Source organism: Gymnoscopelus braueri (assembly GCF_963280865.1).
Source record: "Gymnoscopelus braueri genome assembly, chromosome: 21".
In the NCBI taxonomy this organism is placed as follows: domain Eukaryota; kingdom Metazoa; phylum Chordata; class Actinopteri; order Myctophiformes; family Myctophidae; genus Gymnoscopelus; species Gymnoscopelus braueri.
Window position 1 is genome coordinate 24,675,574 of NC_137623.1, and position 26,395 is coordinate 24,701,968.

The window sequence follows — 26,395 nt, forward strand, 5'->3', positions numbered from 1 at the left end:
CCTAGTAGCGAATAAGGGGATTAGAGAGCCCGATCTGACAGGTCAGACATTAATATACAAATACACTGCTTTATCGTGTAGTTTGGTAGCTTCTCTGGTTCAATGCAGAGCTTTGGTCAGCCTCTCAGTGGCGGCAGACATTTAGCGACCCCTCATCAGGGTTTTAACGCTGTGATTTGAGCCAACATTAAGAGGTTATAGATTTCACTGTCAAGGTGCTAAGGCTAGCTTTAGCTAAACCAGGCTAACATTAGCTAGCATGCTAAGGCAGTTAGCCTTCTCTAGAACGTATAAGGTGATGTTAGGCCGGGGCAGATTATTATTTATTCATAATCATTACTAATTCATCATTTCCTCGTGTTGTTATGATAGCTTTGTGAATCACTGAAGGTCACCGCTTTTTAAACGAGTACTAGCACCAAGCTAACGTTTGCTAGTATCCTCAGATGCCCCCCCACTTGTCAACAACATGACATTGTGTCAAATGATGAATGCCTGGTTATTGTACCTAAACTGTTATCTAATTTACATTATTAATTTATTTTATTATTATGTATTCATTATTTAAGTTATTGGTGGATTAATCGCCAGGATAATAAGGACATCTCTTTATGTAGTTGATGTGATCAGACTATATATGGTCCAACTAGCAGGGACTCTTGTGAGGATATCAGATTGGTTTTGTTTGATCATCAATTTATCAGTGGTGGAAGAAGCTTACTCGGATATGTGTGTGTTCAAAATGTTACTTGAGTAAAAGTACAAAATGATTGGCATCAAAATATACTTAAAGTTCCAAAAGTAAAAGCACTAAAATGTATGAAAATAGCCGATATACATGCTCAAAACGTGATGCAATTGTGAGCTTGTAGATGTGCTATTTTCATAGCCTATGTATAAAATAGGGCTAAAGTGGTTATGTATGTTTTATAATATAATAATTTATATCGGCAAAATAACTAGTAACTAAAGTTTTCAAATAATTGTAGTGGAGTAAAAGTACAATTTGCTTCTGAGATGTAGTGGAGCAGAAGTAAAAGTATTGCAAATTGGAAATACTCTAGTTAAGTAAAAAGCAGCTCAAAATTACTTAAGTACATGTACTTTACTTTCCACCACTGCAATGTATTCATCAATGTATTAGTCTTGGCTCCTAATGTGTGAGGAGGACTCGCAACTGATGAAAGAAACACCAAATGTGACGATTCTTGCTGAACTGTATCCATATAGTATTTTAGAATGTATATTGGAATGAGATATGTCCTTAAATGGGTGATGCTCTCTGTTGCTAGGATTTTGAGTCTTTTTGCTTTGGTGTATACTTCATGGCACATTTCATAATAATAAATAATAAACGTGTTGTAATGGAGCGATTTTGTACTTCAGCCCAGGGATTCTCAAACATTCATGTCAAGGACCCCCAAATTCATCTGTATATATTTGGCCGCAGACCCCCATCTTAAACGATTTTTTGCCAGGGACCCCCATAAGAGAAGACATATGTTTATTTGTATTATTCCAAAATGTTCAAGATTTTTCCAATCGAAAAGAGCAGATCTACAAGCTCACAATGTGTCGTTCTGAGCTATTAGATTGGCTATTTCTGTGTAAAGCTCAAGTAGGGTTAAGTGGATTTTGTCGCTATATTAACACATTTTGCTGGCGACTCCCCGGGACCCCCTCAAAGACCCCCTGACCCCCACTTTGAGAACGGCTGCTTTAGCCTGGGTTGATTAATGCCATGCACTGATATATCTGTATTCTGCATGACTGTGTTCTTTTTGCTGATGTAGAAACTAATTGTCCTGACCAGGGATTCAGGTCCACACACTGGCCAGTCTTACAACCTGTATATTTAACCTAATGTGGCCCAATTTTCATTGAGTTTGACCCCTACACGTTTCTGTTTTACTAGGCTACACAATGAGCCAGAGCAAGGACAATGCACGACTCAAGAGCTACAAGAACAAGTCGCTCAACACAGACGAGATGAGGAGGAGGAGGGAAGAGGAAGGTCTACAGCTACGCAAACAGAAGAAGGATGAGCAGGTAAGCCACGTTTGGGGGGAATGGTAATTAATTAACGCTCTGCCTTTTCTTAACACCAGAAATGACATACCGGTATGTTTATTGCTACTAGTGTTGATGATTTCTTGCATGTTATTGTATGTCTTTAAATGTCTTGATGAATTGAATACATAGGACCACAATGGATGGAAACAAGCCCTTAGGGCTTTTTGTGTTATCCTTTTAGCATCATTGTACAATCGTACCTCTGTACTATTTGCAAACTGTATATGGATATAAGTATTCATTATTCAATCAATCAAAACTGCTGGTACAGCATTTTAGGCAGCAAAACATGTGTACATCAAGCTTCCACAACATTGTGCATAACATTAAATAGAAAAAATAATAAAATAAAGAATAGACAGATAGTAAAGTAGTAGTTATTCAAACTACAAAATAACCATACATACAAATAGGAAAATGTTCAACAATCCTGTATTGTCTGATTAGTATACTGTATATAGTAGTGTAGAATATATGTAAATGAACGACACTGTTCTCTGCTGTCGCAGCTCTTCAAACGGAGGAATGTTGCCACAGTGGAGGAGGATGGAGCCCTGGACGATGATGGGATGGCTGATAGCGGCTATCTGGAGTCCCAGGCCAACAACATGGATCCACTCGCGGTAAGGAAGATTGATTTTAAAGGGGAGCTTATAGCCTATTAACCTGAATTCTAATCCTCTATTGTGAGGATGATATGGAACAAGCCTACATAAAACATGCATTTATTATATTGTATAAAGGCGGTTTCGATCCTTTTCCCCACGCCTTTTCATACTCACGCACTTTGCACAACCCCCCAAAAAACATACCCCAGACACGGAGAAAGATGGAGAGCGGTAGACAATGAGTGTTTATGATAGAAAGGGGAAGGAAAACAATAGACTATGTATGACTATGTGCCGGCCTTGTCTTTCATGGCTGTAGACAGATATTTAACTACATACATTTGCTATTATTAGGGCATGGCAGTATTTAGTCATGTAAAGTAGAGCTGGAACAGTTAATGAACTAATCAATGTAATCAATCAAAAAAGCTTTTTTTAAAGAATCGATTGTGGTGGAAAAAAACTTGGATTTAATCTCTTCTTTTTGGGTGGTGAAAGTTACAGGACTGCCTATGGTGTGTAATATGAATGTAAGCTTATCATATTAACACAATCATTGTTTATTTATAACACAATTGACTGTCTTCCATCGTATGTTCAAGTGCTTCTGGAGAAACAAAAATGTCAGTTGCTTGTCACTTCAGCTTCACATGCAGTCCATTATTAAACACATGGGGGATTTCTTTTGTGTTTCTTTTATTATTAGTAATTATTTCTAGTCTTGAGTACGTGTGATATAGACAGATATCAGATGTTTTTTAAATTATTATATTAACACATTCCCTGCCAGGTATTCATTAATTCATTATGTATCGTTATGTATCATCATTCCTCTAGTGGGGAAAAAAAGGTTTTTCTTTCAAAAGACGGAGATTTGAAATGATGGAGATCTCTGTCAATGGCAGGGATGTGTTAAAAATATGAATTAGAATTTTGTTATATTATGATTATTTTAAAATGTGCTTCTTGATTATCCGTTTAAGAAAATAATCAATAGTTGCAGCCCTAATGTAAAGCCACCTTGTCTTGTTCGATCATGACTCTTTCAAACATTCACAGGGTGGGGCGGCGATCTCTGAGGATATGACTCAGATGATCTTCTCCGACTCTCCTGAGCAGCAGCTGGTAGGTACCCAGCGCTTCAGGAAGCTCCTCTCTAAAGGTAAGGGTGCCAGCCACAGCCTCACATATCAATGAGGTTTTCCTCATTAGATAACTTAGCCTGTGTTCTGAGTCTGCATTCACACTGCTCTGCCTGGTATTACACAGAACCCAACCCCCCTATTGATGAGGTCATTGCCACTCCTGGGGTGGTAGATCGTTTTGTGGAGTTCCTGAAGAGGAGAGAAAATTGCACATTACAGGTACACTTCATCTGGTATTGTGGCAGTTGTGTGCAGGACTTTTGTCTTAACACAACAACACGGTCAAATGAAGGTTGAATCTTTTTTTAACCTTTATTTACCCAGGGAAGGTTCGCTGACTACAAATTCCATTTTACAGCAACGCCCTGTTTCATACTCGTAGCGTTAATATACATTCACACCTGGGAGCTGCCCAGTACAACCACAGTTCCTGTTGCCTGAAGTGCCTTGCTCAAGGGCACTTCTGCGGTTGGAATTTAGGGACGGATGAGTGTTGCTCATTCACTTCCCTGCCTAGATTGTAACTCTGCAGGATCGAACTGGGAAGCACTCAACTCTAAACTTCATGCCCCAGTTGAAACCCTTTCAAAAGCAATGGTCTAGATGAGAAACGGCACAATTATTAGTTTAGTGTATTTATATAGATGGCCTAAAACCCACAAATCGCACATGTTGTTTAAAACATGTACGTTTTATAAAACAATAAAGTCAAGGACTTCTTTTCACTGTGGTCCTTTTTGCAAACAAGGTGTCAACGCACAATAAAGTGAGACGTGTATTTGTTCTTTTCAGTTTGAGGCTGCATGGGTGCTGACAAACATTGCATCGGGTACGTCTCACCAGACTCGTGTGGTCATCCAGTCAGGAGCTGTGCCCATTTTCATAGAAATGCTCAGCTCCGACTTTGAAGACGTCCAGGAACAGGTAAGAAAGCTTATAATTGACCCCAGTGCTTTCACTCTGACGTCACACTTGTGTATGTGGTGGGGGGAGGAAAATAGCGAACATAGCCAACAACATTATATAGGGCTTAAATGGATGTCTGACTAATTGTGATCCCCGTTTGAATCTTCCTCGACTATCTCCACCAGGCGGTGTGGGCCCTGGGGAACATAGCAGGCGATAGCACAGAATGCAGAGACTATGTGGTGGACTGCAACATCCTACCCTCCCTGGTGCAGTGAGTGGCAGCTCAGCATATTTCACTTGATCTTATACTGATAAAGCAGTGACTTTGCTCTTTAACTGAAAGAACGCCGTTGCTCTCTAAGGTTGCTGGCCAGGCAGAATCGTCTGACAATGATGAGGAACGCTGTTTGGGCACTCTCAAACCTGTGCAGAGGGAAGAACCCGCCTCCAGATTTCACCAAGGTAATTTATCCAGATACAGTAGCAGTGCACCTGCCACATTGCCCACCACAACTCAAGGTCACAAGCTGTTTGTTGTTGTAAATAGCTATAACTGGTGCGCAAGTGCGCATGCGTCGTCAAAATGCATGCTGCGCGGCACATCAGACGAAGGGAGGCGCTCTCGCGTACCAACAGCTGGGACTGCGGGGACAGGAATTTACTTCCTGAAGCCACACTCACACATTCACGCTGATGCACGCGTCCGTCCCATACGCGCCCCATACACACCCATGGGCGGAGGCGGAGGGGGAGGGGACGCATGCTGCACATGTGCGAGTGTGGCCTCGAATCCTGACACAGCGCACACAGCAAGCTGCTGGCGTCGTTACATGCCCTCGTCACCGATGATGAACAACGCATCGTGATGTGGTGCAAAATATGCCGTGAACATCCCAATCTGGCGGATAAAAGCAGCGCCTTTTTATACAGGGACAAAGAATTTCAGTCACCCAGCTTTTGATAAGCATGAGAAAAGCAAAGAGCACATCAACATAGTGCAAACAATTGATAACAGGAGCAGCCAGGATCGGAGTCGCCCTCTTGACGAGGCTTGGAGTTAATGTCGGGAGTGCTAATCATTCACGAGAAGCGGGGTCCCGCTGCTCCGCATCATGCAGACCATTGCACAGACAAGTTATCCATGTATCCCTCTTTTATCCATCCTGCGAGACGTGTCGCGGTAAAATGTATTTATTTCTTTATTTGTGCCTTTTATAAAGCCTTTTTTTTACCTGTGTTCCCTCCAGGTGTCCCCGTGTCTCAGTGTGCTGGCTTGGCTGCTGTTTGTCAATGACACAGACATCCTGGCCGACGCATGCTGGGCACTTTCCTACCTGTCTGATGGCCCCAACGACAAGATCCAGGCCGTCATCGACTCGGGAGTCTGCCGCAGGCTGGTGGAGCTACTGCTGTAAGGCCAGCACAGGATCACACTAAAGGCCAATAATACATGTCCTTCTGATGTCGGAAAAAAGCTTCCGGTTCGGACCGGGCTTTCCGAACTAGTTTGGAGAGTCAGGACATCTGCAGGTGCACGACTTCTGAGACCGGCATCACTTCCACTTGCTGGTTGTGTTCCAAAAGTCTTTTGAACTGACTTCAATAGCTCCTTAGGGACACTTTTTAGGTTATAATGCATTAAGATCAACATAAGCTGTGAATAAGATAATAGCAGAATATTCTGCAGCACCATATGAATGTTTATATTTAAATGAACAGCCAGCCCTGTTTTATTGTATCACCACTCAAAAGAAGAACATCCAAGCCACTTTGTATGCTTCTTTTACTGTTGATTTATAATTTGAAACACCCTCTTAGTGTCCAATATAACTGACAGTGAGTCAGTGACTTACAACACTGTCGTACAAGCTGTAATGTGCATTAGATCCAATTAATTATTAACCTATGTGTTCAACACAAACGGCTGTGGGCAATCTGACGACTTTCCCACACTGTTGCAGAGAGACATGTTGTCTACATTTATCATCTTAAGAGTCGTCTACAGTGAGTTGTGTGTGAGGTGTGTCTTAGCTTTTACAGAGAGGTGTTTCACACTGATCATTGGGATTCTGTGTGTTGTTCCAGGCACTCGGATTATAAAGTGGTGTCCCCGGCATTGAGGGCCGTTGGAAACATAGTCACAGGAGATGACCTACAGACACAGGTAATGGTGACATCTGCACACAGAAAGGCCTGGGTTTAAATGGCACTTAAGCTAATATAATGCCACACGATGATATAGTTAGGGGCATCTATTTGATTGGTATAATTTTTTAATCTATGGGGCAAAGCACGTCATCAACTTAGCTTTGTCCCCCTTTGTAGGTCAAAATTAACGGGTAGCATTGCGATTGGCTGTTGAGATTAGGCGTGGCCGCAAAGAAAGAGCGGACCAAGTACAGAGCCAACTCTGGTCAACTAAGTATTTGTTTACTAAGTATAGAGGGTTTAAGTGGTAAACTACTTGGTGCTTGCTCTGCGCTTTAGGGCATTGTAAATCCAACTGTAATTGCATTCAAGGAGAAGTCAAGTTGAGCAGGAAAGTTGTAACCTTGTTTGCATTGTCAAGAAATAGAAAGAATGACTCAACTTCCAGATTGGTGCTTAGTTTTGACTTTGGGTGTGTGTGTGTTGTATTGTCCAGGTGATTCTGAACTGCTCAGCCCTGCAGTCCCTGCTCCACCTCCTCAGCAGCCCCAAGGAGTCCATCAAGAAGGAAGCCTGCTGGACCATCTCAAACATCACTGCAGGGAACCGGGCACAGATACAGGTGCGTGTGCTGGCGCGTTGCAGTTAATCTTAAGAGCGTCATGATATGGTTTATCCATGCTTACGGTTTCGCTCCCTGTGTCCTTAGATGGTGATGGATGCAGGACTGCTGCCTCCTCTCATTAATATCCTGCAAGTGGCGGAGTTTCGCACACGGAAGGAGGCGGCCTGGGCCATCACCAACGCCACCTCTGGAGGCTCCACAGAGCAGATCAGGTGAGACCCAAACTATGAACAGAGCCTATCTTGACGGAGCCATAAAAATAACCCATAGAATTGTCACCAACCCTGGCTGGAAGCATCGTTTCTTCTATCTTACCAGGTGGTTAATTGCATTCACCTGCCGTTACACAGTAAATGGCCATTGATTTATTGGTCACAGCGCTAGCTGTAGGATTTTTAAATTGAAACGTGAGTGAAGAGAAGTGAAGAGATGATTTTTCTGACTGAGGGATATTGAGGACAAGAGCTGCTTTGTATCTTGGGTGACTGATACCTTAGTTCAGTGATTTTCAAAGTGGGGTCCAGGGACCATCTGGGTTCCTTGAGGGGTTTACAAATGGACCCTTACTGAGAGTGTACAAATGAAACCAAATGGACCCTTACGGGTCTATTTGGTTTCATTTGTACACTCTTGAGTTATGGTTGTCCTTGAAATTAAAAGCAGCAATTTCAGACTCTCCTGTGATGTTTTGTTTGTGTGTACTGCCCCCTGCAGATGTCTGGTGGAACTGGGCTGCATAAAGCCACTGTGTGACCTGCTGACACTGATGGACTCTAAGATCGTGCAAGTGGCTCTGAACGGTCTGGAAAACATCCTGCGACTGGGAGAGCTGGAGGCCAAGAGGGGTGGTGGCATTAACCCCTACTGTGCAAACATAGAGGAGGCCTATGGTAGGCATACTGACACATTTGTCATGTTACTATATCTGGGTCAATATTAACCTGATGTATATTTGCTTGCAAACTGAATCCTTTACCCATGCTACTGGTACTGTACTTGTGAGGAGTTCTACGTTGTCATAGTTATAAATTAGATATAGATAGATATAGGTAGATAAATTATACCGGCTACTCAAAACGGCAACCCTAATGCCTAATTTTGATAATGGTGTTGCAGCATTTACCACAGATTGAATCAGACTTTTAATGCCATTGCCTATGGGTCCACCTTCCTCCGTAGGTCTGGACAAGCTGGAGTTCCTCCAGGGTCACGAGAACCAGGACATCTATCAGAAGGCATTTGATCTGATTGAGCGCTACTTCAGCCCTGAGGACGAGGACCCATCCCTGGCCCCAGCTGTCGACTTGACGCAGCAGCAGTTCCTCTTCCAGCAGTGCGAGGGCCCAATGGAGGGCTTTCAGCTATAATGCCAACTCTCCCCTCCATGCGCCACCTTCGTCCCCACTGAAACCATTTTCCTTTCCCTGTCTCTCTCTTTCTCTCTACCCACAACCACGGGTGAAAAAAAACCCTGGTTCGAATTCCCCTCCCCATCCCCTTCCCAACTCAAGAGAGATTGATTTAATCATCTTTATCATGATTATAAAAAAAAGTGTAATGATATTACCGGAGCACATCTGTGTGCGTGTGTGCAATGCAGGTTCAAGTCATGCAGTCTTAGTCAGTTTGTGAAGGATTCACTTCCCTTTTCCTGACTCCAAATGAGCCCTCTACTTTTTTGGACTTTCCTCTTGAACTTATCCCATGTCAAAAGGCTCGCCTCCCATCATCTACATTCCCCATAATTATTTGACGATCCCATCTCTTGCGAGCAAATGAGAGTTTGTTGAACCGTGCTGCTTGTCTGATGGAACTGCATTAGTGACTCAAGACACTGTGGTTGTGATTTTACCCAATCCCCCCTCTCACACACAGACACATACACACACACATACACACACGCATACACACACACACACTCAGATCCCTAGAGAATAATGGTCAATCCTAAACACTGGACTGACCGTAGGACTGACCACACGACTGTGGTCAATGGCGCGACGTGGCCAGTCCCACCCTTATGGACTGAACTGACTTCTACTGAAGGCACTTAAAACGTGACTCAGAGGTACCTTACACTACCTCCTCTCTCCAGCCATGGATGGACGAATCAGGAGCGCGACAGCATTGGTGAGGGGTGGAGCTTGTGTTGTGTGATTTACCAGGCTGCTTGTGCACCCTCCCTGGATACCATATCATGCATTCCTTCCTCCAGAGTGGGAGGACGGGGGGGACTCTTGTCTATCCTCATACAGCCCTCCAGCCCTAAGAGTTTGGACTGCCTCCTGCCTATGGCGTGACGCACGAAACCCCTTGGAACCATGGGAATTGGAGTCTTCCCTCGCACTGAGACTTAATGGACAGACGTAGACGAGACAAATAAGACTTAACCCTGGAGCCTGTCCAACGGCAGACCCGTGGGAATTTTATTATAATCCTACCATAATTCCATTTTATTTGCAGCACTTTAGTTCGGGACCGACGCCAGCTCATACAGTAGTTTTTAACGCTCGCCATTTGAATGATTCATTTGTGTTAATGGCACAGCTCTTCCCTCCTCAGGAAGTGAGGCGTAAAGGGGTGTTTGTCTACATCCTCAGTCTCCTGTTGGTGTGGCAAGGACGACAATGCACCTCACTGTTTACCCACCCCACGATGGGGTCCAGCATATTGAGGACTGAAAACTGTTAACGACGGACTAATTGGGGTCAGCAGATGATGCCTCATCAAAACTCTAAGAACGCTACCCTGACAAAGTAAATTATATCTCTTGGATTTGGCTTTTTAGCTAAAGTCTCAAAATACGGCTTCCCAATGTAATTTCAGGTTTGTTTGTTTAGTTTAATATTTCTAAATCATTGCCACAAACCTATTTTGGGGGGAAGGTCTACTCTAGAGTGTTGTACAAAATATATTAAGAGATACTTTTTATTTGGGGGGTGCAGAATCTGTCATTTTTCTGATGGTGCCATAATCCGTATTCAGAAATCCAGCCGGGTAATTTAAAGAAAATAAAAATCCAGCTTAAACTTAAAAATACTGGTGATTACATAAGTTAACAATGCTGAATTATTGTTTACCAAGTCCTCTTTACATTTCTTACTTTTGTCAAAACATCTCTGCACGAGATGACCAGCTCATGTTCAATACTGCTGTTGTATTGAGTTTGTGTAACTGTCCTTTGTTATGCCATTTGCATAAATGCTGTTTCATGACCTACTATTTGTGAAATGCTTTTATTGTAGTTAGAACCATAAGCACAGTCATTTACAGTTGAAAATACATTGGCTAATTGGAAGGTTTATTCTTGGCTTTATTTGTGAAATGCTTTTATTGTAGTTAAAACCGTAAGCACAGTCATTTGAGTTACAGTTGCAAATTCATTGGCTATTTGGGAGGTTTCTTTTTGGCTTTTTGTTTTACTAATTTGAGACAGGTCTGTGAAGAGACAGGAAACCAATGAGACAGAGGAGAGCCTTGCAAGATAAGACGGAGACCAGTGTCCTCATGCTAAGAGCATAATATAATGACCTTATGGTCATTATATTATGTATGTATATATAGTATGGTCTGGTCTATGCACTAACTGGCTGAGGCACGCAGGCAGGTAACATCTTTGATTAATGTATGAAATCCCACCCACAGAAAAAGCACCTCCCATCACCAGTCCAGAGGAAAGGGTCACAGAATTTTGTCACAGATGGAACATTTGCACATCCGTAAAATTTATCCTCTACATTTAACCCATCAAAATGCTCCATGGGCGCTCTTACAGCACCTAGGGAGCAGTTAGGGGCACATTGTGTTGCTGGCAGGGCGTTGCTGTCCATGACACATTGACATTTAAGTAGCCATGTGGCCCATAGGGAAGGAGCCTATCTCCTGTTTCTGTAGTGCGAGGCGGCTTGATGTACAAGTACATCCACCAGCCATGATGTACACCCCTTTGAAAGTATAAGTGGTTTAAAACACACTTTTGTAGTCTATTAAATATTACAAAAGCACTACAGTTCACATCGCTGAACATAATTTTCTAACAGCCTTCTCAAATTTGAGGTTGTTAAAAATTGTATTGTGAAACATCAGTGAATATCAAAAATAGGAATTGAAAGAATTCCCAAAAGGTAGCACATCCCACATTTCTAATTAATAAAAGTGGAAATGTGAGAACTTTGTCCTCCACTAATTTGAAATTTGGGATGTGCTCATTTTTGGGATTTTTTTCAATTCCTACTACTTCTATATGTATACTGGATTTGGGGTCTAGCACTCATTCGGATTTGGGGTCTAGCACTCATTCTTAATCAGTGATTCTGACCGACTTCAGGTGTGTTTTATCATAACAGATCAATGTCAGATTATAAGTCATGAGTACTCATTTTATTGGTCTGTTTTTGTGATTACTTTACTGTTTATTACGACAGGTATTTACATAGAAACAGTGTTACATCAGCAAGGATCAGAGCAGCAAGTCTACTGATGAGGCCATTAAGGAGGGGGCCAAAAAGTGAACAACAGGATCACTTCTGATCCACTTCTTATCGTTCTCATATGAAAACATAGTATACTGTGCACTGTACACAGCTGAAAACGGGACGGGCCGTCTTTACCATTGTTGGATTATAACAGAGAGACACTTGAGGCATTTGCATACGACAGCCTGAGAAAGAGGTACCGTATGGCGTGACAGGTTACTGGTAGGTCAACCTATAAAACTGCGGCTGGTGAAAAGAGAAATGGAGGGAGAAGTTGAAGCAAACAAGTCTGCCAAAAAATAAAACTATCCTCTCCTATAAAATATTTTATCAATTGATTATTATCTGCAGTATACTAAAAACGTGGAAGTAAAAAAAAACGCCTTCAACGCTTAATACCCATACTGCAATGTCAACTGTAAAATCTTTATGGAGGTTTACCTTTCTCCTTTTTGATCCTCGTAACCAAATACCTCAACATTTGAACAGATTGACACATGTTGAGGGATGCTTGCCTTTATATAAATTGTGCAGCATTTACTCCTTTCAGTAGACAAAGGTTTTAACACATATCCTCAAAATGACAGACACCTTTGATCATAACATTCTCTATGAACCCTGATTGCTATTGCAGATGTATTAAATGATCCATGATCAGTGTGGTTTAATTATATGAACTGTATTCAATGCTGATCTCGAGGTTGTATGAGCACTATTGTGCAAAAAGTGATCTATGTTTTGGTGCTTCTACATGCCCACATAGGGTGAGATCGGATGAGCCTTGCTGTGATGCACAGAGGAAGAGGGACTGAGGGTCCTGCTTTGTGGGGGTACGTCCATTGTGTGTTGAATGGCGGTGCCGGTTATTGAGGCTTCTGTTCCAGAGCGGCAGCTGCAGCAGCAGCCTCTCTCTCTCTCTGATAATCCTCCCTCCACTTGGCTTTCTTCTCCATGTTCTGGCCCGTGAGAGTCTCATGCCTGCCTGCAGCCTGGACCAAAGGATGACACATTTGAGGTGAGACGAGAACCTGAACGAGAAGGATACATTGTGCACACACAAAAATGCATTGTCTAATGCTGTATATTGACACTCACCCGTTTGCCCAGGAGCACCATCCCCAGACAAGCCGCCATTGTCCCCACCATCATCCCATAGCAGACTTTCACTCGAACTTTGTTTCTAGCAGCATCAATCATTTCATACCTGCAGCCCAGGCACATGAACAAATGTCTCTCATACAAGATCACGCAGGCAAAACCCACAGAAACACCGAACGACTTTCACTTAAAATAAATATTGTGCTTTTAATAACTACAATTATTTGACAACTTGAGTTACTAGTTACTTTGCAGATATAAATTATTATATTATAAAACATACATTAACCACTTTGGGCCTATTTTATACATAGGCTATTTGAAAATAGCCGATCTACAAGCTCACAACGCGCCGCATCACGCCGCGTTGTGAGCTTGTAGATCGGCTGTTTTTGCTCCTTTTGTGTGACACTGTAGAATGACTAAGTAGGGCATTCATTTATGCATAAACATAAAAAGTTGAAATATGGAGATATTGAGGTTTCTACCCGACAGAAACGATATATGTGTTAAAATCAGGATGAGACGGCAACGATATACGAGTGTTAATTCAGAATGATCAAAAAGACAAGTGCCATATCGGTATGATTTAAGGATTCATTCATTGATTCATTCATTAAGAGTCATTGAGATATTGGAGGTGGCGGCGTGTGTGGTCTGTCGATAATATGAGTGATATGGTATGGTAATCAGTTGTTGTCATCTAGACAACATTAGTTCTGTCATCTTTTCCCTAATGTCAGGAACCAGGATAATTACCTCCAGCTCCAAACAGAACTCGTTTGAACTATGGTTGTTTGTCCTCCAGATACACCACTCAACCAATTACCTAGCTCTGTGCTTATGATGTTAATAAAGTTATGTAAAGAGCCAATCAGATGCAAGTGTTCATGGGAGGTCTGGTGTAAACAGGAAGTAGCTACTTACGACACAAACTCTGGGATCTGGTCTGCTGTCTTGAAGCGTCCAGACCAAAGCAACATCTTCTTATCCAAATTTGATGGTTGATAGCCTGGGAGCCTGAACCCTGAGTGGGGTGCTGGAATAAAAAATAAAAAAAAGACAAACAAATACATACAAATTCCTAAACTGATTCCAAACTCCAAACTGATTGAAGATATGTTTAATTTGATAGGCTCTTCTAAGCAGTGCAGTTCAGTCACTGCACTGTGACTCCACATCCTGTCTTCCTTATCCTTGGGGACATGCAAAAGAATTCTCCCCCAGTTTCTACAGTTATAACTAGCACGTTATGACGTACAAAAGCTGAGCTGAGGGGAAAAGAATCCTCTGCCATAGAAATTATAATAATACATACAGTTTAAATAGCGCTTTTCTGAGTACTCAAAGTCACTTTACAAAACCGAAAATAAAATTAAAAAGGGAAAAGGGGTTTACCTATGATACATTTTAATTTAGTCATGACAGTAATTTCCTACAAAAGGGTAAATCTATGTTCAATCACTGTACAAAGTAAAACATTGTCTTGTTGACCGAATGTAATTTCTGTGATTGGATGTGATTATTTTTCTCCCGGTTTTGTAAAGCAACTTTGAGTGCTCAGAAAAGTACTATTTAAACTGTATGTATTATTATAATTTATTTTTTCCCCCCAGCTTAGCTTTTGTATGTCATAATGTGCTAGTTGTAGCTGTAGAAACTGGAGGAGAGTTATTCTGCAAAGAGTGTGTGTTCGTACCGGGTGCTGCTGGGACAGCAGGTGGGGGCCCTGGTGTTACAGGTACTGGGAGCTCTGGTTTTGCCTCGGCGGGTTTAATGCACAAACTTCTACGGCTTCCTGTCTCCACAACCTGTTTGCGCCATTGACCTGTGGGAAAAAAGAGCAAGAGGTCTGAATAAAGGCTAAAAGGTTGACCTGACCGAAGATAATCTGACATCGAAACAATGTTGTTGTTTTTCCTGTGCTCTGCACCCTGCTATTAAAATAAAAAGGCTCCAATCATCCGAGTTGCTCCAGCGCCTTCTTTATTCAGGTAAAGGCTATAAGGGTTTTAAAAAAAGTATTGTACACTTTCAAAGCTCTGCTATTTTATTGCGTCGTCAACGTTTCGATCTATTCATATCTTCATCAGGAGTCAGGACATATACATGATGTAAATGTCATCATGTATGTATGTATGTATGTATGTATGTGTATGTGTATGTGTATGTGTATATATATATATATATATATATATATATATATATATATATATATATATATATATATATACACATCATGTTATGTCCTGATGAAGATCTGAATAGATCGAAACGTTGACGAGGCAATAAAACACAGCAGATCTTTTTCAGCATCACCAGACAGTGCAGACCTTTTTATGATACTTTTGCTTGTCTTGCACATGGGTCACGGATGTGCATGCAATACCTTCCTCATTGATTGCTTACCCCACCTTACATTTCACAATTAACCTTCAACATAAAGGTTGTGTTACTTTCATGTGCTTTAGGGACAATTGTCTTTATGTTTAGAACAAAACACTAAATAAATCCAACTAAAATAAATACAACTGGCACCACTTTCTAGCCACATCCTCCCAACATTAAAAACTATGAACCTCAGTCTTCTAGAGAATGAAAGAATGATCCACTACAGAAGAACAGTCAAGTCAGCGTAACATTATATTATCAATTCCCCACAAAACCAAAACCATGTGGCCAGACGGGCAACTTAAGTTCTATTAAAGATACAGTTAGCACACCGTGTACTTATCAGCACAGTAGTGGCTGTAGTGTAAACACTGTGCCAGTCCTATCCATGCCCCCCATGCATACCAAAACAAAACAACGCTGAATATAAAGAACTACACAATACGCACCAATCAAGTTGCCAATGACACTCCGAGATTTTAAGAAATTCATGTTTGTAAGGACATGGAGGTTATAATCGCAGTCGAGTATAGTTTTTTACGACGCCATGAAACACTGGATAGGATCAGTTGTGTTGAAAGTCAAGCCGCTGCTGCTGTTGCTTCTGACAGATTCCATGTACCACGGCTATGATAGAAGAAGGTACGGTCACCCCATGGGCCAGGCAGGCGCCATTGACGCAGACAGTGGTGGAAAAAGGTACTCACATTTTTTTACTAAAGTAAAAATATCAATACTGCATTGTAGAAATACTCTCTTACAAGTAAAAGTCTGGTTTTCTAAATTTACCTGAGTAAAAGTGCAAAGGTATTGGTATCAAAATGTACTTAAAGTACCAAAAGTAGAAAGTAGTCATTATGCAGAATGTCCCATTTCACAAGTTTTCAAAAGAAATGTATAAAATGTTTTAAAAAATCTTTTGAAAATTAGCAGATCTACAAGCTCACAATGCGACCATCACGACATTGTGAGCTTGTAATCGGCTGTTTTCAAATGGCCGAAATGAAGTGAAGTGGTTAATGTCTGATTTGTAATAAGAATCCAAATCTACAAAGCAACTAGTAACTAAAGTTTTCAAATAATTGTAGTGGAGTAAAAGTACAATTTGTTTCTGATGTAGAAGTGGAGTAGTAGAGGTAAAAGTATTCCACGCTACAGATTGCCTCCCAGTGCGACGAATCTGCCGTCTGGAATTGCTGGAAAGTGAAAACGTAGATGTCTATACCTTATTTTTATTTACCTTGCCATATACATAATGAACAGGACCCTCTGGCAGAAATACAGGAGGCCGAACCATGTGCCTGATCAAAACTGCATAATCAATACATAGCTATTTTACTCAAACTTTTATACAATTGTCCCTAAAGAAACGATTATCAACTGGTGTTAATGTTACACGTGTTTAATGAATAGATACGCAAATAATCCTAAATTGAATTATGCTCTGATTTCCATATTATTTAATTCAGGCATGTTGTCCAACAGCTTGCGCAACAGAGGACCTCGCAGTCCACCATGGCGGCGCCCGGTGGAACTTTAAACTGTGAGGACTTTTCAATGTTTCAGGTAATAAATTGCAGTGCAAGCATTTGCGTTTTCATTTAGTGTAAATGTTTTATTGAGATGACATTCATCCGATTCGAAACATGACGGGATTGTAGAGGAAATGTAATCCTGGGCTTAGTTGGGGGCAATGAACTGAATGAGTGACCCCGTCTGCTCTGTGTCTCACATCCATTGAGTTCAATGTACGGGGTTGGATAACTTATCCATTAAGTAAATGGACATTTCACGTTGACAGTGGCCGAGGGGTCTGGGGATATTAGTATAATTTGACTTTATAAAAAGCATTTTTGTTATTTTTGACGAAAATCACAAAAATGCTTTAAAAAAAAAAGAAGATCCCCAGACCCCTAAAAGCCAGGTATTATTTCTTGCAAGAGAATGGTTGTCATCTTCCTTTTAACAATTGCAACGTTTTAATTATAGACCGTATCAGATTATTTTGGCCACCATATGAAGAGTTGCGAAAAGTATTGCATAACCCAGTATCATAAAACCGCATTCTCACGCATGCTTTTATAGTCGTCTCATGTTTAAAACTTTGTTTTCAGCTTTTTTGTTATTTTGAATCAGCTTTTATTGTCAATTGTCACATCACAGGTTTACAGAAGTAAAAAAAAGTGAGGGGGCGAGGAGATCAATCAAAGAAAATCAACAAATGATTTACATATTCACATATTTACACAGTAAATAAGTACCTGAGATAATATATAAGGTGCGTGAGCATAGCAGCAGATGTATACTGTGCATGATAAAACACACAAAAAAAGACAAAAGTCAGTGCGTTGTACATGAGATTTAAGGTGCAAAATGTCAGCATGTGTCACGCATAATCCACATAAAGTAGACTGACAATGGTATAATCCGCAAGTAGGTCCATGAGGAAGAGCAAGGAAAAAGTCCAAGACACTTGTCCCTGGTATAATCCACAGGTATGTCCAAGGAAGAGCAAAGGTCAGAGACCAGCCTGACAGCACCGCCTGTCCTCAGGCTGAACAAAGGCATGAGCCTTGTTCAGCAGTCTGACGACAGCCGGGTGGAAGCTCTTCATGAACCTGACCTCTTGATACTGCGGTAGGCCCCCTTGCCCGGCCCCGGTCGTTGTAGGGGGTTGAATAGTTTGTGACTTGACGATGCGCCGGGCTTTGACTACACACCGCTATTTGTACAGTGTCTGGAGCGCGGGGAGCTCGCCTCCCATTATGTGCTCTGCCGATTCCACTACTCGCTGTAGGCTACTAGGCTTATCTCGGGCAGTACAGTTTCCATACCACGCTGTGACACAGCCTGATAGAATGCCTTCAGCTGAGCTGTTGTAGTACAGCCTGAGGATGCGGTGTCCTACTCCGAACTTCTTCAGGTGGCGGAGCCAGTAGTGGTGTGTGTCACCCATTTGAGGTCCTCCTCGATGTGTACTCCGAGGAACATAGTGCCACTATAAATGTGGCACTATGACAGGTGGTTTCAGCTGTGACAATTGTAGCCTTGAATCAAGACTATCATAGATGTATTTGATCGAGTCTGACTTTTACTTTCGTATGCAAATGTCAAAATCGATCAAATACATCTATGATAGTCTTGATACAAGGCTATGACAATTTTAATAAGGAACAGGGCAGGCTTTTTAAAATCAAACCTACACCTCTACACATTATGGAGGGACATGTATCTTCTTTTTCACACTAGAGAAAGCTTCTCTATTAATGGACAATAGACATCTGGGTACCTGAGTTTACTCTTTAGTTTGACTTGACTTGGCAGTCATTTAATGATTGCCTTTTGTAGGTTTAATAACTGGTTCAATTTGCAGCTGCTGTTTGTCATTCTGTCTGTCTATACTTCCATCAGGAGGTCCTGAAGGCGATGCGTGGCATAGATGACCGCATTGTCCATGCCCTTAACACCACTGTGCCCACAGTCTCCTTCTCAGGCAAAGTGGATGCCACACAGACATGCAAACAACTCTATGAATCGGTATGTATGATTTATGTCCTCTGGATTGATTCGTTTGGGATGTTGTATATTATATCTCTGAGTTATTATATTGTTGCTGCTGCCTTCCAGCATATGCTGAGCTGACCAGAGTCCCCCAGGGCTCTATACGAATACAAGAACGCTCGCCCCAAAACACGCTCGCCCCGGGTCAAATCTGGCGACCTCGGATCGGTCGCCACCAGGTATTCCTAAACGTAACCTCAGTAAAACTATGCCTAAACCTAACCTTATTCCTAACCCTAACCTTACCTTACTATGCCTAAAGTTTAACCTAACCTTATTCCTAACCTTAACCTCAGTAAAACAATTACAAGAATACAAGAACCGCTGGGGGCGAGTGGTCCACGAAAGAAATGGGGGCGAGTGTGTCTTGGGGTGAGCGTTCCGGTTACCCTCTATACTGTACTCCCTATTCACCCTACACTAAATATCTTTGCGGAAAATAGTCGTTCTACAAGCTCATCACATGTCGCATTGCGACATGTTGCGAGCTTGTCGATCTGCTAATTTTGCCAAATGTTCACCCCAGAGTAGGGAGCTAGTACGCTTAAGTGGTTAAGGATTGTTTTCCATGTACCTTGCAGATGATGGCGGCACATCTGAGCAGAGACAAAGCTATCAAGGGGTGCATAGCCCAAACATCAGAGGTGGTGGGGCAGCTGCGTGAAAAAAGAGCAAAAGACAACGAAAATCTTGACCTAAACAAACAACTCAGGAAAGAGCAGACCAAGGTAAATCATCGTTGTCACACTAGAGGGCACTAAACACCACACATGTAAGATGTGAGACAGCTAAGAGACAATGTTCTGGGGCTAGTTGGTAGATATAATATGCCTAATCCAATTCCTATCACATAACAGAGGGGGGATGTTGGCATTTTCATACAAATTTTAAAAGAATAAAGTCTGTGCAATAAAGTTAGTGTACAGACCGCTCCTATAGTGAGTTTGAGGACGTGAGTTTGAATATGACCTCTGTCTTGTCTCGCATGTCTCTCTCCTTGGTTTCCTGTCTCTTTACATTTACACTGAAATAAAACATTTACCTAAAATAGAATATATATTATATCATAGCTTTGCATTTAATAACAATTTATGTGATGTATCATCTGTTCCTCCAGTTAAAATTCATGCAGTCAGAGCTGAATGTTGAAGAAGTTGTCAATGACAGGAGTCTGAAGGTAAGAAGACAGTTATCTGTTGAAGATACAGTATACATGTTGCTCAATATTAAAAGTGAGGGGGAAAAACCTGCACAATCAGATAATGACTAGTCCTTAACTTACCTACATAAACCATAGCGTCCCTATTCTGGGCATGTCATAATTGGTGAACATTTGGCGATGACTACAATCTCTCAACACGTTCCAAGGTAGGTAGGCGAAGACATATTTTGTAGAGGGAAAAAACAAGGGGACCAAGTATAGACCCCTTTGGGACCCCGGTAAAAGAACTATAGAGTTTTAAATGGTTAAAGTCATGTTCGTTTACAGCCCAGCAGCCAAACGGGGGCAAGGGGTGCTGCCAGGAGCACAAGTCAGTCTCAAACGTATTTTCAGTAAACACAGTTCTAACCTCAAAACTCAAAATACCATTGGCACTCTGATGGGTGGCAGTGGCTCAGGAGGCAGACAATCTGAAGGTTTTCTACCTTGAAATCTGAAGGTTCCCGGTTCGATCCCCGGCTCATTCCGCTGCGTGTCAACCTGTCATTGAGCAATACACTGAACGAACCCCTAACTGCTCCTGATGAGCAGGTTTCCTCGAAAATCGGTATGTGAATGGGAAATACATTGTAAAGCGCTTTGGAGAAAGGCGCTATACTGTATAAATGCTGTCCTTTAACCATTTATGTGGTTCACATAAACCAGATAAAGTTGTAAAAGGAACACTTCACCTATTTTCAACCATATCTTCATATACCGTAACTGGTCCTCATTAATGCTCATTATAAGATGGCACCATTTCTGTCTCATGAATGTAAGGTGCCATGGATGAAAAGCATATGTATAGGGGTGCCCTGAGCCACAAACATTTGTGAACCACTGCCATAGTGAACATTAGTAGCATTTCGTTTAACTTTTCCATATACAGGCAGTGTCTGAACAAATTTATACTAGGCTTCAGGTCCTCAAGTGCATCTGTGTGAAGAAGAGTTACATTGTGAACAAGTGAGCCTAATTGTTCTGGTGGACTGAGGCCATATCCACCTCCTGACAAGCTTTTGATTAAGTTTGTAATACCGTCATTATATCCTGGTCTTTTGTTGCCAATAGACTTGGACAGGGATTATGTTTTCGCTCCTTTCCATTTGTCTGTTAACAAAATAACAACATAACACATCTTATATCTCATGTGGAAATGGCATATCTGGTCAATTCATAGAGTCAACAGAGGTATTATATTCACTCTACTCAACTAGGAGGTTGTAGATCGGCTATTTTTGCTGAAATGGGGCATAAATGGTTAACGTTGATTATATGTTTTATTTATTTTCATCCAGGTGTTCAGTGAAAGGTGCCGTATCCACTACACGCCTCCTAAGGTGAATTGAACTGTTGTCTGTTGTGGCTAATAAGAAGAAGTGCTACATCAGGAGGCTGCATCATGACTGCAGCTGAAACTGTGACTTGCCTCTGCTCTGGCACCAGGACGTTTGTCACCCAGGCAACTGTAACCTCTTCCCCACACTCAAACCATTGTGACCAGTGTTGTGGTGTTACCACATTAATGTGAGACCAGTCATCTCTGTTTCTTTTCTGAAATTGTACCAAACAGATTTTTTTTAAAGAAAAATATAATGAAGTGTTTTTCAGTGGCTCTTGTCTGTGGTTTAAATTAATCATTAAGCTGATTAAAAGTAAATCCATCTTATTTTCCGACAGAAAATACAAGCAGCGTGGTACGGTCTCATCCACATCACTGCTTTAATTTTGTATGAAGCGAGTTTGCACTATATTTACCATTTTAGGTGCCGTTTTATTCCATATTTAACGATGAGAGAAGGTTGTTACTGTATAGTTCTTGTAGTTCCTCAATTTGGGTACACTTATGGGCCATTGCTTAATCCAAACACGTGCTAAACCTTTCTCGGTTTGTCAGAATCACCTGATGCTGAACTAAGAGCATGATTATTACAGTTAGGAATCTCCCAACTACTTAAAAGGGGGTATTTCCTTAAAACACTTCTGGGGTCATTTTAATGTCTACTCGTACTCAGGCTTTTGTGTGCACTGCAGAGGGTGTTTAAGCTTGATTCAGTATTTACAGTACATATTTGATATTAATTTTGATCAGAATACTGTTTTACAGAGTGCAAGATGTCTCTCTATTGTCATGTCATGGGCAACTGAGTCAATCAATGTGCCTCAGTATTGCAACCCACACAATAGAAATTGTTAATTGTTTAATAAAATGCTGTGACTCCAGAGGCTGCTGTGGCTATACAGAAGTGTAGGTTAAAAGTTGCAAACATCCTGCACACTAACTTGTAATGATATATTGCAACATTTTGGTGCTAGACCTTCATCAGGCAAATTTAAATTAACAGTAGAAAAAAAAAGAACAATAGTGTAGGACATGTGTTTGGCCCCTTTCCCCATAATATGCTTATTTCCTATTTGCATTGCTTACACATACAAGACATTTGTTAAGGTGATGCTTTGCATAGTGTAAAAATATTTAGGGTTAAAAAACACTAAATATAACACCTATTAATTGAATTCCCATCAATTAAAAGCTTTGGGTTGTTACAGCTAAGCTGTAACAACCCAAACAACTATAAAAGCCGAGACAACCCATGGATGTGATACATATGCAGAAATCGCTGTATAAAAGAATCACTTCTTCTGGTCGAGCTGTGTAGCAGAGTAAACAAAATTCATTGGCCAAGTACTGAGTGTCTACCTAGTTTGCCATGAGTGAGTGACCACAATGACATTTATGATGTCAATACGGCAGCTGCATGGACACAGAAGACTGTAAATGTGATGTACGTACATGTATGGAGGGCTGACAAATTAAAGGGAAAACTTGAATAACTAAGTGGAAAACATAACTATACATGACTGCTTCTATACAGGTGCACTGCATGGTACAATTAAGCAGTTAACTGTGGCACATGTATAAAATACTGAGCAGGCCCAGTTGGCCTAGATTTAGGATCAGGATGGGAAGAGGAAAAGCTCTTGTGAATATGAAAGAGGGTTCGTTAATAGTGAAAATGGCTGGATTGGAAGTATAAAATAAGGTTTAAGTTGTTAGTCATACTAATCAATTTAGTAGATTATAAAAAGAAAATCTAAATGTACTTACTTACATATCTATGTATAGCTGTGTTTTCAATGCAGTGCCATAATCTTTCCAGCAAAACAATTAGCATAACTTGCTGGAATGGAAAAACATTTTTAAATAGGGTTGGGAATTGTCGGCTAAAGTGCACATTTGATGACTGATGCTCATCAGTCATCAAGCATTGGTGCGGTATGGAAAAACAGTAGAGCAACTTCCTCATGTGACTGATAATGTCAACGCAGTATGTGATCAGCAAGAACAGTACGTCAGTGCATAAACGCTTCACAACAAACACAAATTCACATTCGAGAGGTCAGTGGTGCAAAAAGTGGCTCTGTGTGTGTGTGGGGGGGGGGGTCTACTTATTTTGTTGCACAAGTTGCACTGAGACTATTCTGGCTGCTCGTGTCCTGCCACACCAAAAAAGTGGAGAGTCCTAGGGTTCCCAAGGAGGCAAGAATCCAATGCAAAAACAATTGAGGGAGACCAGTGTACAAGTACAGTTGTAATGCCTTCAAAAAGCTCTTTAAAACTTTTTGTTTAGGCAAATGAACAATTGGCTTAAAATCTTGAATTTGTCACCAGTATGTATACATGTGGCTTATAGTGGACATTTCAGATGAAGTGCTGAGATGCGCCAAAGCTGGTGAGTGAAAGAAATCTCGAATAACAGGTTACATTGCCGTTTGTTTCAGTCGGCTATGTAGGTGGAGTGGTGGAATGATTTGTGAGAATACTGTAGTGGAAAATTCATATTTCTAGGGCTTTTTGTGAGCTTCAACAAAACAAGAAAAGGGGCATACCAGACCTGATGACTCATCTGTCAGCTGCCTTTGAGTAGCCTTGCTAAAGAGTCATGTAAACAGGTTACATAAACAATTACATTTCACTGAAACTCTTTGTAGAGCAAGTTCTCACTTTTTCTCCCTCTAAAATGTTCAAATATAGCAGATATGCAAGCTCTTAGCGTGGTACGAAGTGACGCGCTGTGAGCTTGTATCTCTGCTATTTTTGAAAAGTCAACGCAAAAATCTAAAATGACTTTTGCTTTCCTGGTTTTAATGGGTTTTAATTGACACTTTGTCTGAGGACTTTTTTTTTCACCCATCAATAGGTTCCATGGTTCTAACACAATATGAAGTTGCAATATGGGCCAACCTAAAGGTATAACTGAGTCAGTATGGGCGTGGTAGTGAGTAATTCACTGCAGGACAGGTCACATGAATACACAATAATGAATGACTATTTGAGGCTTTTAGATTTAGCTGACACTTCATCTTTCACTTGGAGTGGTTGACACACCCATCCACACTGGATACAGTATGCCCCTAATCATATTTTGTATCTCAGGCAACCACAAAATAATGCTTTTGTTTTGAAACAGACACATTTTTCTTAGGATGCTTTTTTTTTATTAAATCATGTAACAAAACAGTTTATCCTTCTCATTCCCAAACAATACAATGACATATTTTCATCAGTAACAGTAAAACCATGTAATATGGAAATGGAATGAGATTCAAAGTTAACATGGCTGAATAATGTACTGTACCACAAAGATACAGATATAGAGGATTATGAGAAGTGACTCATATAGGCACTGGAGTTTAAACTTGTTACGTGGTCATATTAAAAATATTCAATGGAGTCTTGGTGGGCCTTGGCCTCCTGGACACTGTGCAAGCTTAGTGTTTCTCCTGCATGCGGGAGCGTTTTATACACACGGATGTGAACGTGGTCTTCTCCACCAACATGAACCTACAGGAGAGATAAAAGGGTTAAGAAGAACCAATACAATTTCTTTGAACAATGTGTCCCTATAGAACAAAGATCCTATCCTGTTGGGCTCCACGTCTTTGACTTGTATTGTGCATTCTCCATAAACATTTAAGGCAGAATCAAATGACTGGTTTTACCATGTCCATGTGTGTTCTAATGGGAACATCAACGTGAATGGACATTGTAGTGTCAAAAGTGCTATACTTTTCGGCACTACTGGTTGCCATATCTGATTCTGAGGGACCGCTTCCCCCCCTAAATGTATTTAGTTTAATATTGCTCATTCATTACCTTGATGAAGTAGTTGGTTCCAGCAACTAGCTGGGTCTTGTAGGTCTTGGCTTGGAAAACGTCGTAGGTCTTCCCTGTTTTTCCCTGTACATGCGACTTCATCTGTACACAGTGGTGGGAAAAAGTACTCAAAATGTTTTACTTGAGTAAAAGCATCAATACCACAATGTAGAAATACTCAGTTACTAGTAAAAAAAAAAAAGGTCTGGTATTCAGAATCAGAATTTACTTTAGTAAAAGTATAAAAGTAATGGCATCAAAATATACTTAAAGTACCAAAAGTAAAAGTACTGGGACCGTAATGGGACATTCTGCATAATGCAGAATGTCCCATTTAAAGTTTTCAAATCTTTCACAACACGTGAGCTTGTAGATCGGCAATTTTCAAAAAGCCAAAATAGGGAGCTTTTTAAGTGGTTAATGTATGTTTAGTAATAATAATTCACATCTACAACCTAACTAGAAACTAAAGTTGTCAAATAATTGTAGTGGAGTAAAAGTACAATATTTGCCTCAGATGGAGTAGAAGTAAAAGTATTGAAAATTGAAAGTAATCCTGTAGTTTAAGTCAAAATTCCTCAAAATTGTGCTTAAGTACAGTACAGTACAGTACCTGAGTAAATGTACTTAGTTACTTTCCACCACTGATGATTAAACAATACACTGGGTCAAAAACTGTGTTGTAGCCTAGCCTCGATTTGGCGATGTCATTCTAACAATGAAATACTGTGTTATTATTATATCTATACTCACATCGTCACAGATCTTCTGAACATCCTCATCTGCATTCTTCACATCACCGGTTCCTCCACACATGGCCATTGTGTCGATCTATGCAGCAGCGGACAACAAAAAATACACAATGTAAACTGACTCAGTGAGTTAATTGTGTGTTTGACAGAGAGCTCAGCTGATTTTCGCTACTCTGTGGTGAGCCTGGGTCATATGACCAGTGTTGCCAGGTTTTGAGAGAGAAACAAGCAACCAGGTATATGAAAACAAG

General features: G+C 40.9%; 4 protein-coding genes across 4 annotated transcripts; 2 read left to right on the plus strand and 2 right to left on the minus strand.

Annotated features, from left to right (window-relative positions):
• Nucleotides 1–10,810, plus strand: kpna1 (karyopherin alpha 1 (importin alpha 5)). The gene is made up of 14 exons (XM_080417597.1): nt 1–41; nt 1,916–2,049; nt 2,583–2,696; nt 3,741–3,843; nt 3,951–4,045; nt 4,619–4,750; nt 4,918–5,006; nt 5,098–5,197; nt 5,983–6,146; nt 6,821–6,899; nt 7,380–7,505; nt 7,593–7,720; nt 8,223–8,398; nt 8,688–10,810. The coding sequence occupies exons 2-14, from the start codon at nt 1,924–1,926 to the stop codon at nt 8,873–8,875; spliced, it is 1,620 nt and encodes a 539-aa protein (XP_080273723.1). The 5' UTR covers nt 1–41; nt 1,916–1,923; the 3' UTR covers nt 8,876–10,810.
• A 1,076-nt stretch (nt 10,811–11,886) lies between these two features.
• fam162a (family with sequence similarity 162 member A) lies at nt 11,887–16,106 on the minus strand. Its single transcript, XM_080417235.1, has 5 exons — nt 15,922–16,106; nt 14,781–14,909; nt 14,009–14,120; nt 13,079–13,187; nt 11,887–12,972 (listed from the first exon to the last, which is right to left on the minus strand). The coding sequence occupies exons 1-5, from the start codon at nt 15,962–15,964 to the stop codon at nt 12,847–12,849; spliced, it is 519 nt and encodes a 172-aa protein (XP_080273361.1). The 5' UTR covers nt 15,965–16,106; the 3' UTR covers nt 11,887–12,846.
• Nucleotides 16,107–16,972: 866 nt separating this feature from the next.
• On the plus strand, nt 16,973–23,037 carry mix23 (mitochondrial matrix import factor 23). The gene is made up of 5 exons (XM_080417365.1): nt 16,973–17,038; nt 18,884–19,009; nt 19,615–19,761; nt 20,151–20,210; nt 21,533–23,037. Exons 1-5 carry the CDS (start codon nt 16,988–16,990, stop codon nt 21,581–21,583), a joined length of 435 nt encoding a protein of 144 aa, XP_080273491.1. The 5' UTR covers nt 16,973–16,987; the 3' UTR covers nt 21,584–23,037.
• A 1,680-nt stretch (nt 23,038–24,717) lies between these two features.
• LOC308076845 (cystatin-B-like) lies at nt 24,718–26,320 on the minus strand. The gene is made up of 3 exons (XM_080417356.1): nt 26,146–26,320; nt 25,393–25,494; nt 24,718–25,080 (listed from the first exon to the last, which is right to left on the minus strand). Exons 1-3 carry the CDS (start codon nt 26,212–26,214, stop codon nt 24,952–24,954), a joined length of 300 nt encoding a protein of 99 aa, XP_080273482.1. The 5' UTR covers nt 26,215–26,320; the 3' UTR covers nt 24,718–24,951.
• Between the last annotated feature and the right edge of the window lie 75 nt (nt 26,321–26,395).

Bases quoted from the DNA above. Each gene is read 5' to 3' on its own strand.
- kpna1 (XM_080417597.1), top strand. From the start codon at position 1,924: ATGAGCCAGAGCAAGGACAATGCACGACTCAAGAGCTACAAGAACAAG. The intron at 4,046-4,618 runs GTACACTTCATC...TGTTCTTTTCAG, and splicing joins GAGAAAATTGCACATTACAG to TTTGAGGCTGCATGGGTGCT. The intron at 7,506-7,592 runs GTGCGTGTGCTG...CTGTGTCCTTAG, and splicing joins GGAACCGGGCACAGATACAG to ATGGTGATGGATGCAGGACT.
- mix23 (XM_080417365.1), top strand. From the start codon at position 16,988: ATGGCGGCGCCCGGTGGAACTTTAAACTGTGAGGACTTTTCAATGTTT. The intron at 17,039-18,883 runs GTAATAAATTGC...TACTTCCATCAG, and splicing joins AGGACTTTTCAATGTTTCAG to GAGGTCCTGAAGGCGATGCG. The intron at 20,211-21,532 runs GTAAGAAGACAG...ATTTTCATCCAG, and splicing joins TCAATGACAGGAGTCTGAAG to GTGTTCAGTGAAAGGTGCCG.
- fam162a (XM_080417235.1), bottom strand. From the start codon at position 15,964: ATGAATTTCTTAAAATCTCGGAGTGTCATTGGCAACTTGATTG. The intron at 14,910-15,921 runs GTGCGTATTGTG...TTTTTCCCACAG, and splicing joins TGTCATTGGCAACTTGATTG to GTCAATGGCGCAAACAGGTT. The intron at 14,121-14,780 runs GTACGAACACAC...TTTTTATTCCAG, and splicing joins TGCTGTCCCAGCAGCACCCG to CACCCCACTCAGGGTTCAGG.
- LOC308076845 (XM_080417356.1), bottom strand. From the start codon at position 26,214: ATGGCCATGTGTGGAGGAACCGGTGATGTGAAGAATGCAGATGAGGAT. The intron at 25,495-26,145 runs GTGAGTATAGAT...CACTGTGTACAG, and splicing joins TTCAGAAGATCTGTGACGAT to ATGAAGTCGCATGTACAGGG. The intron at 25,081-25,392 runs GTAATGAATGAG...TCTCTCCTGTAG, and splicing joins GAACCAACTACTTCATCAAG to GTTCATGTTGGTGGAGAAGA.